This window comes from Neodiprion lecontei, chromosome 5 (assembly GCF_021901455.1).
Source record: "Neodiprion lecontei isolate iyNeoLeco1 chromosome 5, iyNeoLeco1.1, whole genome shotgun sequence".
NCBI lineage: Eukaryota > Metazoa > Arthropoda > Insecta > Hymenoptera > Diprionidae > Neodiprion > Neodiprion lecontei.
This window is the reverse complement of record NC_060264.1, coordinates 27,680,814-27,698,476: the sequence shown is the minus strand read 5'-3', so window position 1 is coordinate 27,698,476 and position 17,663 is coordinate 27,680,814. Positions and strand designations below refer to the sequence as shown.

The 17,663-nt window shown below is 41.2% G+C and overlaps 2 protein-coding genes across 2 annotated transcripts in view; one reads left to right on the top strand and one right to left on the bottom strand.

Annotated features, from left to right (window-relative positions):
- Window positions 1-12,075, bottom strand: part of LOC107221005 (protein enabled homolog) — a 42,021-nt gene extending 29,946 nt beyond the window's left edge. Inside the window, exon 1 of the mRNA XM_015659842.2 lies at window positions 11,995-12,075. The gene's annotated coding sequence lies outside the window, so the exon portion shown is untranslated. The remainder of the gene's footprint in view (window positions 1-11,994) is intronic.
- Window positions 12,076-13,657: 1,582 nt separating this feature from the next.
- On the top strand, window positions 13,658-14,655 carry LOC107221009 (tetratricopeptide repeat protein 36). The gene is made up of 3 exons (XM_015659846.2): window positions 13,658-13,815; window positions 13,940-14,131; window positions 14,217-14,655. Exons 1-3 carry the CDS (start codon window positions 13,707-13,709, stop codon window positions 14,465-14,467), a joined length of 552 nt encoding a protein of 183 aa, XP_015515332.2. The 5' UTR covers window positions 13,658-13,706; the 3' UTR covers window positions 14,468-14,655.
- Window positions 14,656-17,663: the final 3,008 nt, after the last annotated feature.

Genomic DNA, 17,663 nt, shown 5'->3' with positions numbered 1-17,663 from the left:
TTTTCCGCACTCAGTTGAGAAAATTCACATTTCCGAATAACAAGGAAGAATGAAACAACTCGTGATTCACGGTTCGTTTAAACGCGGGCTAACCCGAAAGTTCTGGCACTTCTGGTTCGTGCAAAAGTGTTCGTTGAGGTCTAAGTATTGAGGCAAATTTTCTTTTGATATCGGATTACAAGCTATTCTATTTCACGCGTCAAATTTTAAAAATGAAATAGTTTAATAAGTTTTTGGATGGGAAATTAATCTAGCGCTTCTAATAAGACGACGAGTTTTTTTTTTTTCTTTTTTTATTTATAATTTTCTACTGCTCGATGCCAGTTTTCTGACGTTTTTCACTACCGCGGATCAATTTTTCATTGAAAAACTTGTCAACTTTCTGCCGGGTAAAGAATTTACTTCAAATTAGATTAACTCGTTATCCGATTTGAAAAAATAATATCATCAATATTTCGACCACAGGGAACACTTTTGTTTTGAAATTTCGAGTTTTTTCCGGGTTCAAACGACCCGTGACTTACGAATATCAGGATGCCGAAAACGAGTTGGTCCTTGAGAAGGATAACGAGATGCGCAAAGTTTCGGGATCGGATGATTCGGTATCGATTTCGCGGCGTGTTTTCTGCAAATTTCAGTTCGGGATAAACGAGTGAACTTTTCACTAGCCGTTCGTAATTTCGTCCCGATAATTTCGCACATGTGGCGATATTCGTTGGCGTATAACGATGCCGATGGGAGGGAATGATGAACCGGGAGGATTGAAAGCAATCGTGGGTGTTAACAGCGTTATAACGCCAAAACATCCCGGATATATTGCCGTGCCGCGCTCCTGCCGAGTTGTCAGGACTCCCCCCCCCCCCCCCCCGCATCCTGGATGCTGCGTCCTGCATCCTGCATCCTGCACCCGTGAAAACCCCGTCGACACGTCCACCCACGCCCACTGCACGCGCATTACGCCGCCGGTATTGGCTACGAAATTCACTTAAAACCTTTCCCCCCTATTTCGCTGCCCTCCACGGTTCGACGGGTTTTCACAAAATTTTCAACTCGTTTCGCATCGACGGTTGTACGGACGGCTTTGTTTGCCGACCAAACATAGCCCGTCTCTCCGTAACGCTTCATCTCTGTTCGCTAAAAAAATATACTGCCAAATTTAACACCGATCGAATTTCGCGACTTATCCATACACCATTTTTTCTTTTTTATTTTTTTTTTTTTTTGTTTTTTCAAATTTTATTTTCGTGCCATTGTTGCTCCGAACTGATGGCTGGAACTTCGGAACCTTAGACAGTTTTTAAGCGATGGTGTTTTGCGTTTGAGGGTTGTCGAAAATAAAACACAGAGCTGGAAACAAAAAATTGCGGATTTTTTATTTATACCGTTTCTTAAAAATTGTCACTCACTGAAAGCGGAAAAAATATTCAATAATTTCTATCGCGTCAGGTTTTTTCTTCAACGCGTGTTTTTGGTTTCGTTTAGAGTGAAACTCTCGTTTAATATGAAATCTGGTATCCTATTCTTTATTCTAAGAATCTTATGCAGTAGTGATTTCTTACTTCCATTTAATATGTGTTGGAGCGAGACTCGGGACTAAATACAAACAGGGAAAGAGAAAATGGAAAGCGAAAGCGTTTTCGGAGGTGTATAAAAAAGAAGAAAAGATTTCCACGGGCGAAATGAATGGAACACGGAATGTTGAATACATTTCATAAAGAAATCGTTTGTTTAATTTTATAAGAAATATTGTTTATTGAAAGAAAATGGTGATTTTTTCATAGTTGTTATAGTTTTTTTATGCAAGTACCTTGTATCTGGCAAGAATACCGTGCGCGACGAAGGGAAATGGAAGTCATTGTTGGATTCAGCATACTCGAAAACACAACAATTACCAAAAAACATCCCGCGTAGCTGAAAAAAATATATTTTTATGCAGACCTGTGTAATTCATATACGATATTGTACCGTTTACGTCTGGAGTTATTTAATGTACAAAAAGTTTAGTTTTTTTTTCTGTAACCCACTTAAAACCTTGCATCTTTTTTCGAGCAATCGTATTACATTGATCAAAGTTACAACAAGTATTTTTGATACGACAGTAATTTTTTTTTTTTATAGCGTACTTAATACGGTACAATTTATTGTTGGGTCTTTTGACATGCTTTTAACTATGATCCCAGAAACCCAAAGACCGACATCAATAGTCTATAATATAGAAATTTCAGTTCCCTAAATTCAAATACAAACTATACCCATGAAAAACCACTAACGCAAAGTGAAGAACTGCAAAAAAAGTGAACGTAAGCAAAACAACGAATACTATAATAGAATATTCGGTTTTTTGCAAACGTTTTTAGCAACAACCTGCAACGGAGCAAGTTTGCCGTCGACTAACAGACACTGTCAGACAAACAAACTACAAAAGAACAATAAAAAGCATAAGCAAGGAAGGGTATAAAAAGAATTCTAAAATGTAAACGGGCATCATCGGGCAAAGGTTACACGAATAGGTGAATACATGGAGTAAAATTTTCCAACACCAACACCAACAGCAGCAGCAACGAGAGGGCAAGCAATAATACCGGGGCGATACCTGCAGTGTTTAGTACTTGTATTATCACGAGCCCATGTTTGTTCATGGATGCTATTGCTCCGGCTATTCTCGCTGCAGCAGCGTTACCTGCATCGTAGTGCGGCAATGCATGCACGTATATATGTATATTTATACGTATACATGTGTGGGTGTAACGCTTGAAATGCGTCTGCTATTCCAAACCTTCGTGCCACTTGCTTGGGAGGAGAGAAAACCCATAAAAAAAATAAAATTAACCTGCCTTACCGATAATTTTCATATTATGACACGCGCTATTGTTACCATCGTCACGATTCGCTCTCCCTGCACTTGATAAGAAACAAATAAATAAGTGAAACAACAATGCATAGGAGGAGGTTATATTCCGTTCACTCGATTCACTCGAACGAGTTGTAATAATTTTGTCAAGTCAAAAATAGGGTTCAAGACAGTTTTAACTTCGATGCAATTGCGACTGGATTTAATAAATGACTTGAATTATATCCGAAAAATATTAATTACTTGAGTCTGAAAATAATTTTTTTACCTCGTCGATCGAAGGTTGAATAGAATTTATAACACTTGGCAGTTCTTCGGATAGTTGGAAATCATGTTTCTTTGAATCAAATTATAGATTGATTCAATTAAAATAAACTCTTCTAGACTAAATTAAAACTGTATTCGTATAAGATGGGCAAGATTATTTGTTATTACAAATTTCCAATTCCACCGTTTGCATGAGTTTCGCAAAATTGCCCAACATTCTGTTACTAATTACAATAAAATTCGTCAACTTCTTTCTCCGACGTCATCGATTATCGCATTTTGTATTTTCTTCTCCGTCCTCGATCTAAAACGTTTCCAACATTCCTATCTACACGGCCTATACATTTTCTCCTTCTAGTACGTCTATTCCATAACGATAAATGCAGTTTGGTTGGAAAACCGCGTGCAAATATAACCGAGGAAAAATGGCAGGTGATTAAAAGAAGGGTTGGGGAAGGAGGGGGGGGGGGGGGGGGGGGTTGCAGAAAGCTTGAAACAAAACAATGGCGAATTGCTACATGGCGGATGGGTATTACACGTGTGCAACGGGATGAGCGCATTATGTAGATATGAGACAGGGCCGTCCCTTTACGAGCAATATCTATAATGGATTGCATCGAGCAGGCATGAAATTTCACGTTCACGATTATTGCCATGACGGTGGCGAGGAGGTGAATGGCAGGTGGTCCTTTCGGGGAGGCATCTAGTCAGGTTAATTTCCCGGCATTCATTGCGAGGCGGGAATTTTGAACGTGTTTAACTCGATAGTTAATGCAACCGTACTGCGAAAGTCGGTAAAATTCGCATAATAACTCGCGGTTAAAGGGTTGCCTTATTGTACACACAGTCCTTGAATTCAACACCCCTGAACTTAACAAAGTTATACAGTTTTACGAGCCGGAGACCAAGTTTTATGTCTTTTTAGTTACTTGTTGTGATCCCGCAAGCCCCTGATGCGCGTATACTAGTTACGTTATGTTTGTCTGTACCGCCGAGTTACGTTCACGGAAGGAAACTCACCCTCCAGATGCTCGGATAACCTCAAAAATTATTGTAGTAAAAACAAAAAAAAAAAAAAAAAAACCTCAGACTGACTCCGGAAACCGTGCCACGATTTTATGCCGGGTCTTCTCATTGTTTTACACTAATTTCTAGCGAAAACTCGTTCAAAGTTTTGTTCAAACTGCATATTTTTTGACTCAACAACATTCCCAAGGACCAAAACTTCTATTGCTCGTCTTGGAATTCGAGCAATCAAAATTCTACGACATTTTTTTCAGAATAATGAGCTTGTGTGTGACAATTTCAACAGTTTAGTAAATACCCTTGAAAACTTTTGAAGTGGACTTTTCGTTGCTAACGTTGACATGTTTTTCTCAATAATTTGACAATTGTAAGAAAATTTTTTTTATTGCTATTCAGAACCGCGAATAAATTCATCTGACGATGAGAAACGCGTTGTATTGATTACCATTTAAATTTCATAACGCAGCATTTAAAATTGTTTCCGATTAAAAACTTGCCACCACCCGAAGTTTTTAAAAATGAAGAAGATCTAAAATACTTGACGCGATCACGCGTCGCGTGCAGAATAATGCAAAGGTTTTTTCTTCACCTGACGTTAGTTATTCTTATTATTGAATATTCCTTGATAATACTGCACCATACGTCGTGGAACAATGGCAGGTTCCTTCCTTCTTTTTTCCAAAATGAAAAAGTGAAACGAAGTAAAATAGAGAAAACATCCTTCATTGTGTCACCAACAGACGCAGTGTCGCGACGCTGCTGCAGTGAAACTCCGGCGACGAGTCAGCGGGATACAGAATTTAAAAACCAAACAACAACAACAATAATAATAATAATAGACAAAAGTTGAAGAAATATCTAAGAGTAAACGAGAATTTATTTGCAATTGATTGGCAGTTTTGTCGGACGTAGACTCTAAGTTCGAATCTGCAACTCTTCGAAAGCGCGAAAGCGTTTACGTATAAATATCATTTTTCACAATCTGTGTCTTGAGAAAAAAGTCACCCCTTATAGGCCCCAGTTTATTGTTAATAAACAATTTTTGATTACATTGAGTGGAAACAAAAAAAAAAAAACGAACAAATGCGAATAGGAGTCGCGCTCTGAAGGTTCCGTACAAATTTAATAACTTTTTTTAAGTATTGTAACTACAAATTAACGATTTTCAAACTTTTTCCTTTACTTGCGCCGTGAAATCTTGCTTCTCTCCAAATTTCGTGGTTCTAGATCAACGGGAAGTACTTCATAGGTTTTAATTTGTGAGTTTGTCAGTATAAAAATACGTGACATAAATGTCCGTATCTTTTGATCGCGTTGACTTAAAAGCTTCAATTTTTTACACCTCGAAGGGACCGTAAACCTTAGTATTCGACATTAATTTCAACTTGATACCTCGACCCGTTCCCGAGAAAAGGATCTCGACAAACGGACGGACAAACAACAAAGTGATCCTCTGTAAGGGTTCCGTTTTTTCCATTTGAGGTACGGAACCCTAAACATTGAAAAAAAAAAAAGAAAAAAAAAAACAATAATCCCAGTTGAAGAAAGCGACACATTTCCAATACGAAACAAAATATCGGTATGCATCAAAGTGAGCGCGGGAAGAACCAAGAAGATTATACCGTTGAGCAGTGAGCGAGAATGGCTGGAGCACTTTTGATGCCTACCACGAACCGAACACGAGTTACGCACGAGGATGTTGGAGGGCAGGATTAAGTCTTCCGCATCGCGAAGCCTGCAGCAGCTCCTCGATCTCCCTACATCCTCCCCACATCCCTCCGCCCCTCGAAGCGCAGTGACTTTATCCCTCCGCTATTGCCTCGCCCCCTTCATCCCTGAACGTGCAGTGCGTGTCGGTTCTTTGCTCTCCTCTGGCCGTGGTTTGTACCTATAAGTATATGCGTAGGCGTAGGTGTAGGTGTAGGTAGGTAGAAGGTGGGTAAATACGGGGCACAATGAACGCGCGAATCGCGAACGCGGTGCAGCCCCGCAGCATCACAGCGTGCAAAAACGTCCCTGCATCCGCAGGATTGCATCCCTCTCTCGCTCTCTCTCTCTCTATCTGTATTTCCTTCTTTTTCTTCGTCCCCCTTCCATTCTTGAATGACGTTCACAGGCGCGTAAGGACAGATCCGTATGTGTTTCACCAGGTCAGGTCAACGTCCTTTCCCTCCTCGCGTTACCGCTGCAGCTTGCACAATCCGCCCCATGCAACTTCCGCACTCTTCCCTTGATTCCTTTCTTTTTACACGTATAATGCGCGTACCCCTCCTCACTACTTCAATGTACCTGCGACGCGGATTCTTCGCATCGATTCGCAACCACCAACGTGACGATTAATCAACCCTCAACGCTTGCGTAGAGTGCAGGCCTGAAAACGTTCTCGAAGCCCGAGCTTTTATGATCGTAGGGCTTCAAGTGTATCGAAAATAACTCTCGAAGGTGTAGATTTAGAAACGGAGGACCACGTACTTTGCAAAACGTTACTTCGACCTGGTTTTGCGAACACTGTTCAGCTTCGAAATTTTTATATCGTTGATATAATCTCGCGGACTAGACTTTGAGACTTGAAGAATTCCGATCTTCGGAGACTTCGAAGTATCTCACGAGACTTTACGTAAAACTTGGTATAAGTTGGTGGATTGCATTGGAGATTAAAAAAAAATTTATGATACTTTGTCAGGTCACAGATCGCTTCGTACGGAATCTCATGAAATGTGGAATGATTTAGAAAAGTGTACCAATTTTTTACCCTGTTCTAATTATTGACCGTTTTTAGTTGTAGCTGTTTGATCCTTAGTTTCAAAATTAGGAAAAAATAAATTCGAAGTGTTCAACACTCTAGCAATTGGTTTTAGCCATTGAAAAATTCAGAATCTGTGGCGTCAATTTATAATTTTGAAAAATAAAAGGGTCAACAATTGGGTCTAAGCGTGTCAATAACTGGTACACTTACCTTAACAGGCTTTTAACGATTCTTAGGAATTTCGTAAGAATTCATGAAACTTGACGGATTGGAAAAAATGTATGAAATTAAATGGATTCCGTGAAACATTGTAAAGATATTGTTGTGGATTTCATAGAACTTTGAAGTGTATAGACTGGAGTTAGAAAGCGAGTACCGATCGTCCCTTCGGTTCGGAACAAAGTTTCCCATTCCCTCTTCAGTTTCTATGGTTCATTCGTCAACCTCTCTCTTATAAATTTACCGTCTTTTTACAACGGCACCGTGTGCTTCTGTTTGTTGGATCGTGTTACGTAATATATCTGGCCCTTTGTCAACCTATTCACAACATCACGCCTCTTCTCCTTATTGTCGAGTCAGTTTTGGGAGGCAGCGGTAGAAGAGGCCCTCTGCGTCATTTAACAGATCCAGTCCCTGCCATTCTCCCCGTATGTAAATGTATAACGCAAGGGCTGCACGTAAGGTTTGACGGGTTGTGAGACGCGCCGACGAAGAAACGGTCCTTGAAAGTTCTCACTCGTCCCGACGACGTTCCATCCCTTGGAATGCGAGAAACCCGGGCGAAGTAATTCGGTCGACGTCCCATTCTTTGCCGGATAGTTTTACTGCCGATTTCGTAACTAAATCGTCTCATTACCAAATTCGTGGGGGGTCGCGCCTCATCGTCAACTCTCGACGCTCATTTGCATCGCGGCTTTTCAACTGGTCCCTTGTTATATTCTTCGGGGTAGCTACTGCAGCCAGCCAAAGTCAGCGAGGAGACTTTTTTCTTTTTACGATCGAATGCCAGGCACCAAAGAGAGAAAACTACGCAGTGCGCACCGACGGTCAAGCGAAAAGAAAATAAAAATGTAAAGAAAAAAAATGAAAAAACTTTAGCGACGCTCTTCTGCCTGCGAGAAACGCCGCCGAGTCGTCTGGGAGAAATGGATCGACTCGTATGCATGAGCGGAGGAACCGGAGGCGCGAAACCGTTGGAGATATTACGTTTAAAGTACCATTTTGTACGACGGGTAAGACCGAACAGGTTTACACCGCGAGGTCGGCTCGCTCAATGACTGACTGACTGACTGACTGACTGACTGAGTGACTGACTCGTGCGAAATGCCGGGTGTCTTAACAACAGCAATTTATCATGCTCAATCTGTATTTGCATACACGTATGCGATAGACGTGTAAAAGCGGAGTTGAAAGGGCTTCGTCGAGGAAGGCTCAATTATGTCGTAAAATCAGATATAACGCAGGCAGCAACGCGACTACGCGAACGAGCTGAGAGTCCTTTGAATTTTGCATGTTTGCGAATATGTTCTTGTACACCCCGCTGTCGCCCAACTCATTATGAATACACTCATGGGACCGATCTACGAGATACGAATTGACGGGGTGTACGGAGGACTGGAAAACCTCGTTGTGAGGCTGTTCCTTGACAAGGTTCAAACAACATTCGCAAAAGTTTCCTTTCAAGGAGATTCACTTTGCTTGTGGGTCTGCATTTATAAACGTTGTACGTTAATCCCATCCGATCACTGAAACTTTGCAGCATGAAAATGTGAATTGACTGTTGGTGTGTCGAATTGATAGACTGCTCGAGAATGGTACAACATTGGAGACAAGGATATGACGGAGTAGGTACGTGTAAAGAAATGGTGAGTGAGGATCTGGTCTATCCGGTGGCATGAGCGCTAGTCCATTATTCCCATTCGCTATTTTTGCGGACTCTTACAAGAAGCTTGACGAGGTTATTGTAGACACGCCTCTACCAGGAGTTGATATTTTGAGCGAGCACAAGATAGAGAGATAAGTCACGCCTGTCATTTTTAACACGGTGACATTTGAGGGCTTCTGATGCTCGGGTCCTCGAACCGAGTACGACGCTGTAACAACGGTCAACAGCAATTTCATCCATCCGGCAAAAGGTGGCAGACTCTCGGTCATTTCTCACGTGCTTAAAGCTGAAACCCCGTGTCAGCTTTTGATCGTACAGGGGCGCGAACGAAGAGACTTTTCCACGAGTTTGACTTTTATCTTGTTTTTCCACCCTTGATTTGATAAATCGACCAGATTTTAACCCTTGCAACGGTGGCATTAATCGCCGCTGCGAAACCGTATGCATACATGTCCCTGTATTAAGCGCGGGGCGATGCACGAGAGGACCTCCTCTCCGTCCGATGAGGATACTCGGTGCAGGACGCAACAGTCATTTATAAAACGTTCAAATCTTGTTTAAAAGTCAACACTCGCTCACTTTTCACTCGGCTGGACACAACGGGATTAAATTAATGGCGGATTAATGCGGCGCGATCGCTCCACCGACCCTCGGCCGACCGACTATCCAGAAGGTCTAACGCCGCTTAATCAATGAACTCAAACTTATAATTCCACTGTGCTACGTACTACCAAGCCACCTATAAAGCGGGTGAAAAATATCCCACCGGCAGGAGGGTTTCGCGGTCTAAATGAAGAATAATGAGGAAATCGCGCGTCTCTTCCAGAGGTTCTCTGCGGAAGAAGAAAAAACACGAGAAACGAAATTCAACCTTTGTTGCCAGTAGTCGGGGAATCAGGGTCACTTCCGAACGTAAGGATAGTTTCCAGGTCAGCGACTATCATGGCGGTGGCAGTGCATCGTCGTTACGCCAAGCAGTGCAGTAGAACGTTGGAGAACGCGTGCAAGCCGATCCATGAGCCACACCCAATGGTCCCCCAACTGACCCTTGGCCTGAGGCCCAAAGCCGAGTCCTGATTTACTGGCTGTTTAGTGTTTATACCCCTTTAACCCCTGCCTGTATTATAACCGTATTTAACCTAATAGCCCCGCATCCACGTTGCCCATTTCCATCCGAGTTGATCTAGGATCGAGCAGGACGTTTATGTAAAACAGCTGCGCGGCTGTAGGAGAGGTATGAGACTGAATACGTGAAAACGACACGCTTTATTTCTGAGAGGAGTTCGAATGACCAATGAAGAGAGCATCTAGGGTTCAGGGTACGTGTTGTGAAAAAATAGTTTCGGATCAAAGAGTGTGTAAATGATGACGGTGATGGCTTGACTCGATCTTTATTTCCTTCGGCAATCTTCGATTACGCTTTTTCTACGTCTCGATTTCAATCAGGTATGACTTTTTACTACCAAGAGTCAGAGCTGCCGCCGAGGCACCTGCGTGCAGGTACCATGACGATGATCCACTGCAACTACGCCCTCTTGACCAGGTATACACTGCACCGACGCTGCCACCGGACAGCGTGGTGACTCATACTTTAGCGTTTTTTATGGATTGCACGAGATGCGCGACAGACCGACAGAACTATACCGACTCTCAAACACAAGCGTACCTCGCCTCACATTCACGTTAGGTGCATTATGCTCTGTGGGAAATATACCTGCGATTCCGCCAACCGCTGCAGGGAGACGTCGAACAGGTTCAACGAACCTCCGCGATATCATTTTTCCTCTTTTCAGTCTACTTCCAGTTGACATTAAGCTCCAACTAAGTGCGTTTCGCGATTACGAGTTATAGGTACCGATATTGAAGAAAGAAAAACGCAGTCAATGCATGGTTCTACAGACGATCTCAACCTTGATCGATGGTTTGACTTACCCGAAATATGGTAGTTTTGACCATTTGTATGGTCACCTCGCGATATTTTCAATGGCTTATCTTGACCTTGTACGAAGGCTAAGGTTAATTGTAACAATATTTTTCATCCAACGTGTGAACTTGTCGGTGTCCCTCGTAGTTGCAATTGGTACCCTAATTCGAAATTGAACTTTCCGGAACCAAGCGTTGCCTCATTGATGGCATTGCATGCATGCGTCGCACGATAGATGCCGCTGGTTATTAGGCAGCAAGGCGTAAGCTGAGGTTGTAAATCAGTGGTTAGCCGTTGCAGGGAGGACGGATTTCTCGAGGCGTTATCGGGGACCGAACCCGGGCGAAATATCTGGGAACAGGAGGTAATTATGATCGGTGAGATACGTCAGGCGTAACCCTGCCGCGGTATTGACGTCCACAAATCACGGAGGCACCTCCTATCCCATATCTCTCCGTATACGCGACTGGAATCTGCTGCGTTTGTCGATATTCCATCAAAATCGAAGCCACCTCGATACTGTTCCGTTGGAAGACAGATTGGCGGGCTGCGAAAATCACGGCGAGAAATGAATCCGAGGATTAATGATAAGAAAGCAGCATTCAAGGTCCCCGTAAGAGACATTACGGACCGTTTGATTACACATGGAGTTTTGTCTTTTTAGTAAAACTATAAACCTCACCGCATCTTCGAGTCACAATCTTTCCGAACTTTTTGATCTTACGGATGTTTAGGTAATTTTCCCCCATTCGTCAGGAAGAACCGATTGTTTTTTGCCGCATCCAGTAACCGCTCGATTCCTGCCGCACTAGGGTAACTTGACTGAAAGAGTTTTTATTTGCGGTATACTTAGTAGGTACACAAGGTGCGATCGAATCGAAATGTTGAAACCGTCGAACGGAACGGGTCGGAACGTCTCTTTTTTAACTTCACCCTCGAGGAATCACCCGCAACCCATCTTTTTCCCAGGCAGTCTCACGGTCTAAGGTGCGGTGCACAATAAGCAAAGCGTAATTAGGACTAAACAAGTTCAATGTTCATTATCAGGTATTGCGGTAAAATTTACATCAATGAAGTGTGACAAACTGCATTTGGAGAACTTACGACATGATTGTCTCTACGCGTCATGTTATGGACATAAATGTCCGATAAATCAGGCAAAGGAATTTGACTTCAAGGTGTCTAGTCAATTACCACCAGCATGTTTCATGGAAATTCAGTTTTTTCGTTGCATCAATGCAGAATTGCATCGGCAGTGAATTGATAATGTTGAAAAACGATAGTCCAGTTCTTACCGTGGTGTTGGTTGTACAGAATTAGTTCTCTGATTACACCGAGAGTAGGCTTGAAAGTGAAGTATCCTCGCCTTTAGAGCTGAAAAAAGTAGGAGCAATGAAATCAGCATGTTGAAATTTTCAACGACTTGATTCGGTGAGGTGCAAAATATTAGAGACTCCGTAGTGTGGGAAGAAGGATCCTCCGCGAAGTCTTCATGGGTTTGCTTGACTGTAGACGCAGCTACCAGTGATTCGGCAATGATTCACCGATCCCTGTAGATGGCCTCGATGTCGAATCTGTTCCTGTTCACCACGTCAGCCTGAGGAAAATATAATACAACAAAACAAAGCATGTAAATAAGAAAGTTTCCGACTACCATAAGCCGGTCGTTTATCAGCAGAGCAACGCAGGCAGGCGGTCCGCGTCTATAACGTTGCGGTTTAATTACCCACGCTTAGAACCTGCAGAGTCGAGCAAAGGACGAACGGACACCTGTCAGGTGAACGACGAGCACATAATCCCGACTGGTAATTGCATTTCGAGAATATATTATGTGGCTATGGGACAGAGGAGCGGTGCATTCGACAGACGAAGAGAGAGGGAGAGGGATGGAAATAGATTACGGGGTGCCTACAGAGGCTTCGCGGGACGGATCCTCCGAGCTCCAGAATGCCGGACAGATCGACGTACGCCTTGATACGCGAGCCGATATGCCCTGCATCGGGTGCGGGAAGGCTTAACCTATTAACAACGATATAGGCACCTATCCTGCGGCCCCATCACGCGTGTGACATCAAAGCCAAAGGCATTGCTCTGCCCGGGAGTTGCACTGCCACGTTGATCCACCTCGAGGCGAACGTCGGTCCTCAGCTGCAGCTCATATTCCCGACGGCATGGTAATAAGGCATGCCCACCATCCGCATCGACCAGTGCAATGCTGCTGACGATGCTATTGGGGCTGAAACACTTTCGATCCAATTTCAAATACAGTGCAAAGACGAAGAGATGTACATTTCTCAGGATCCAGACGTTTTTCAGAATTGTGGTTCCACGTCCATGCACCGTGCGTGACAAAGATCTCAGTATGGACTTTTATGTGGACCATAATTTAATGTCTGATGTTCGAATCTGAATTGACCATAAAACTTGGTCTGTGGTAGTTCACTCTGGTTGATTTCGGCCAGTGCTTCCGATGCTGGTGGGGCTGAAACACTTTCAATCCTGTTTCAAATATAGTGCAAAAGATGAAGAGATGAATATTTTTCAGGATCAGACGTTTTTCAGAATTGTGGTTCCACATCCATCCACCATGACAAAGATGTCAGTGTGAACTTCTACGTAGACCACAATTTAATGTCTGATGTTGGAATCTGAATTGACCATAAAACTTTGTCTGTAGTAGTTCACACCGGTTGATTTTGGAGAGTTTTAACACCACTGTTTTTGGCAGTATGGGTTTGAAGATTGTCGATTAGACCGAGGACAAAGATATTTAAAAGAGAAACTAATCCCACGATCAGATCTCTTCAGAGGTGTGCTGTGAACTTACTTCGTGCGTTACGAACACTGGTCGAGGTTACCTATACCTATGTTACCAAAAAATTTGCATACCCGGTTTGATTGAGAGAAGGTAAACAAGTGGAAGAGAAACCTGTTCTCGACTATTTCCCAAGATTACTTGATACTCGATTCACCGCCGTTCAGCACGAATCAGCAATCAGTACGAATAATGCACCAGCTCAGCGAACACGACAAGGCTGTCCTCAACAGCATCTTCAACCCTCTGACACCGCTGGGCGAGGCGGTATTTTCTGAGGAAACAAATATTGACGAAGAGAGTGAGTTGAAAATAAATATCGATAAGCAGGCATGCGCAATGTTTCTCAGATCGATTGCATCAAGCAAAACTTGACATTTCACAATCTCAAGCAAGTATCTAATGATTCCAAAATAACGTTTCAGCTCAAAATTCGGAGGAGGATGTTTTGATACCGGAAATTGCAGCGATACACAGGCAAGCGATTAGCGAAACGGAAAAAGGAAACCACGATGAAGCACGGAGACTTTTCGCGGAGGCTTTGAAAAAATCTCCAAACTCAGTAACACTTCTGAACGACAGAGCTCAGTGTCTCAGATTAGCGGGACTGGATGAAGGTCAGCATTTACATTTGTTACCGTAGGACTAACAACTACTAAATATACTTTGTTTTTTGCTTATTTTGCTATCCGTCTTACGCAGACGCAATGAAGGACTTAAACTTGGCTCTGAAATTGAGCAACGGTCGAGGAAAAGCCGGAAATCGCGCGCTTTGCCAGAGAGGAATTTTGTTAAGAAAAAATGGCAAATTGGACGAAGCCAGGAGGGATTTTTCGGAGGCTGCAAAAGGCGGTTCGAAATTTGCTAAAACTCAACTTGTCGAGCTTAATCCCTACGCGGCTATGTGCAATCAGATGCTGAGAGAAATGACTGTGAAATTAAGCAATCCTTGAGGAATTTATCGTACAGTCATTACATCTACGAAAATAAATTCATGGATAATCGTTCAAAAGTTTACAAATAAACTACGTTGTTGTCAATGTTTCTAATTAACCAGTGAATTTACATAAATGTAAACGTTATATGGATTTTTATATGTATTAGCTTTCAAGCTGGTAATAAATAAATGAATTGGTCAAAAGTCGCTGTTTTTTGTGGTCCAATGTTTTTTATTTTCGCTTAATTGAGAAAAAAATTAAGGTAACAAGGATTCGAAGAAAAAAAAAAAAAAAAAAATGTCAGACCGTCAAACGAATTCTGGTAAAAATATAGGTAGCTATACGTTACATTCGGGACACCAGCGGTGAATCTCGTTAAAGCCAAAGCTTTATCATCGGCTATTAAGTCCTTATAGCTATAGCTATATGATGGAAGTGAACTTATGCGCAGCGCCGCAATCAGATCCCGGGATACAAGTCAATGCGGTATAATCTCTACCATGCGCGTTTGTGTCTCTCTGTCCCCACACGCGGTTCGTGTGTGTAACGTATGAATCTGCAATATCGCGCATCAGCGGTCATCAACCTACGATAAGGCCGATATCTTTACGCAATATGGTGAAATTCATTTCCCTGTGTCTGCAAAAAAAAAAAAAAAACTGAATAAAGTGCAAGTGATTGAATTTTTGACGCGTTACATGACAAACAAAGTAAAGAAAAAACGTGCGTCACATCAATCGATGAAAAGATGCAATTCAATTTTAGAACCTAACTAGACTATAGATTCTTTTATTATTATTGTTATTGTTGTTGTTGTTTTTATTACTAACGTTTGTTTTGTCAAGATTGAAATAAATCAATTCATAGATTATAATTCACAAGCACTAATTACACAGGTCAGGAAAAAAAAAAAATAAAAAATTCTCTTCGAATTTGTATTTAAATAAATAAATTTTGATTCTATACGTAAAATAGTAACCAAAATCTTCATCTATCACCTACAAAGTTTGCCTTTGTCTTTTTTACGTTGATCAATAATCACCGGTCAAAACGAATTTTGAGTCTATTAGTGTCTAGCTGTCAAATTTTGCTTTTTTAGAAACCAGAAGGATATTTCGAATTTCACGAAAAATTACTTACTTTCGTAAACATTTGTTGTAAATGACAATAAAAAAAATTTCAGTTTCGCATTTCAATCACCTTTATTCAAAAATTCAAATGCTAAAATGAAGTTTATTCAATTGTTACTTGCAATAAGTGTTGAGAGAAAATTGGTAATTTTTCTTAAATACCGAAACATCATTCTGGTTTCTACAAAAGCAGACCTTGCCGAAAACAATTTTTTTTTTCATCAGGTACCAGAGCCAAACTTATCCATAATCCGACGAGTTGTTTGATTATCATACATTTTCACGCACAAGAAAAACAACGACGAACGTATTTACGACTATTTTTTCCCCTCATATCGACCAATCGACGCATATCGAATATATCCTTTATTTTTCATTTAATTTTCCTCTCCTTTATTTCACTTTCGTACCGTAAAATCACTCGGCAAAAATAATCGAAGTAAACCGATTTGGGAACCGCTGCTGGAGGTGGACTCTGCAAATGCATAGGTATATACGTACATACATGCATGGTTTACGAATAACGCCGTAGAGCACGGTAGGTATGTTCTGTGCATAGAAATGGCCCATCCTCGAGGAGACTGCTCCTCCGGCAGATATAACACGAACGCAAATACACGTGTATGTGTATATATAAATGCATAGCGTGGGCAAAATATATAGCTTTGTAGAAGATAACAGTGATTTCATTAGCGCAAATGAACTCCGCCTCACAACGACTCTGTACCTATATGCTGTACATGCGCACAGCTATACACACACATACATACACACGTTTGTATGCTGCATCGCGAGTCTGATTAAAGCTCATAAAACTTTTCGAATCTCTCTGTTTTTCTCCCTCTTTCTATGCTCGTTCTCTTTTGCTGCGCAGTAATTCTTTTGTGACCTCTGCAGCACGGGGTTACACTTCCGCGTTAAGATATGTATATGTGTGTGTCTGTGTGTGTGTGTTTGTAGGTGTTCATGTTGTATTCGAGAACTACCCAACCGATTTTGAACATAATTTTAATCTGCGGTTGGTTGGAACGTCGGAGCAAATTTTAGGCGACATTTCGTTACAATCGGATCCATATTTTCGGAGATATAACGATAATTGTAAATCAAGTCCGAAGGGAATGACACACGCTTATGCTGATTAAGGGGGTATTCTAGTGTAGAGGCATGAATTTGAGGTGTTTTTTGAAGTGCTATAAACAAAAAACAAAAAATATTTTTACCATCCATTTTTTTATCAGGCGTTTATTATTATTTCACGATTACAAAAAAAAAAAAAAAACAAGTCAAAAAATACAAAATTGAAAGTGCTACGAGTTGTTGAAGTGGGGGGTACAAAAAAAATGGCGCGCCAATGTTGTCACGATTGCAAGCATTTTCAAAATCAGAAAAAAAAAGATTATTAATCTACATAAATGCAGCTATCGTACTAACTAAAAAAAAGTCGAAAAAAAATTTTTTTTTGCCAAATTACGGCTGTCCGAAAAAATAATACGTTTTTTTTGACTTTTTTGGACGTTTCTGAATTTTTTAAAAATAGTAAAAATTATTATTTCGTTATAATAATAGTTCGTGCGATAGAGACATGTATTGAGAAGATTCTCACCAAATTTCAAGTAAATCGGTTCAATAGAACTTGAGAAATCATGTCAACCGTTTTGAAAAATGTAGTTTTGAGAAAAACGCGTTTAAAGTTTCGAGTAAAATTCGTTCCAGCCGAGCCAGTATTGAAGACGTGTCACTAAAATAGCTATATCTCTGAAAATAATTGAAATTTTGACTTGTCCTTTTAAGGACACATTCTTGAAAGGTTAAGCTTTGAAAATATAAAAAAAAAAAATCGATTTTTTCAAATTTCTACACTAGAATACCCCCTTAAACTCTTGCAAATAGAGCAAAAGTTATGTTCAAGAAATTTCAAGGTCTCGGTGAGCTCTGCAAAAAAGTACCTGAGAGCGTATTGCTAGGTTTGATAGTTTTTCAAAATAAAATAAGAAACAATATCGAGGAACAGACATAATTTTGAGAGGAGATACGTGATCGAATTCTAATTAACGAAGCTTAACCCGAAAGGGAAATAACTC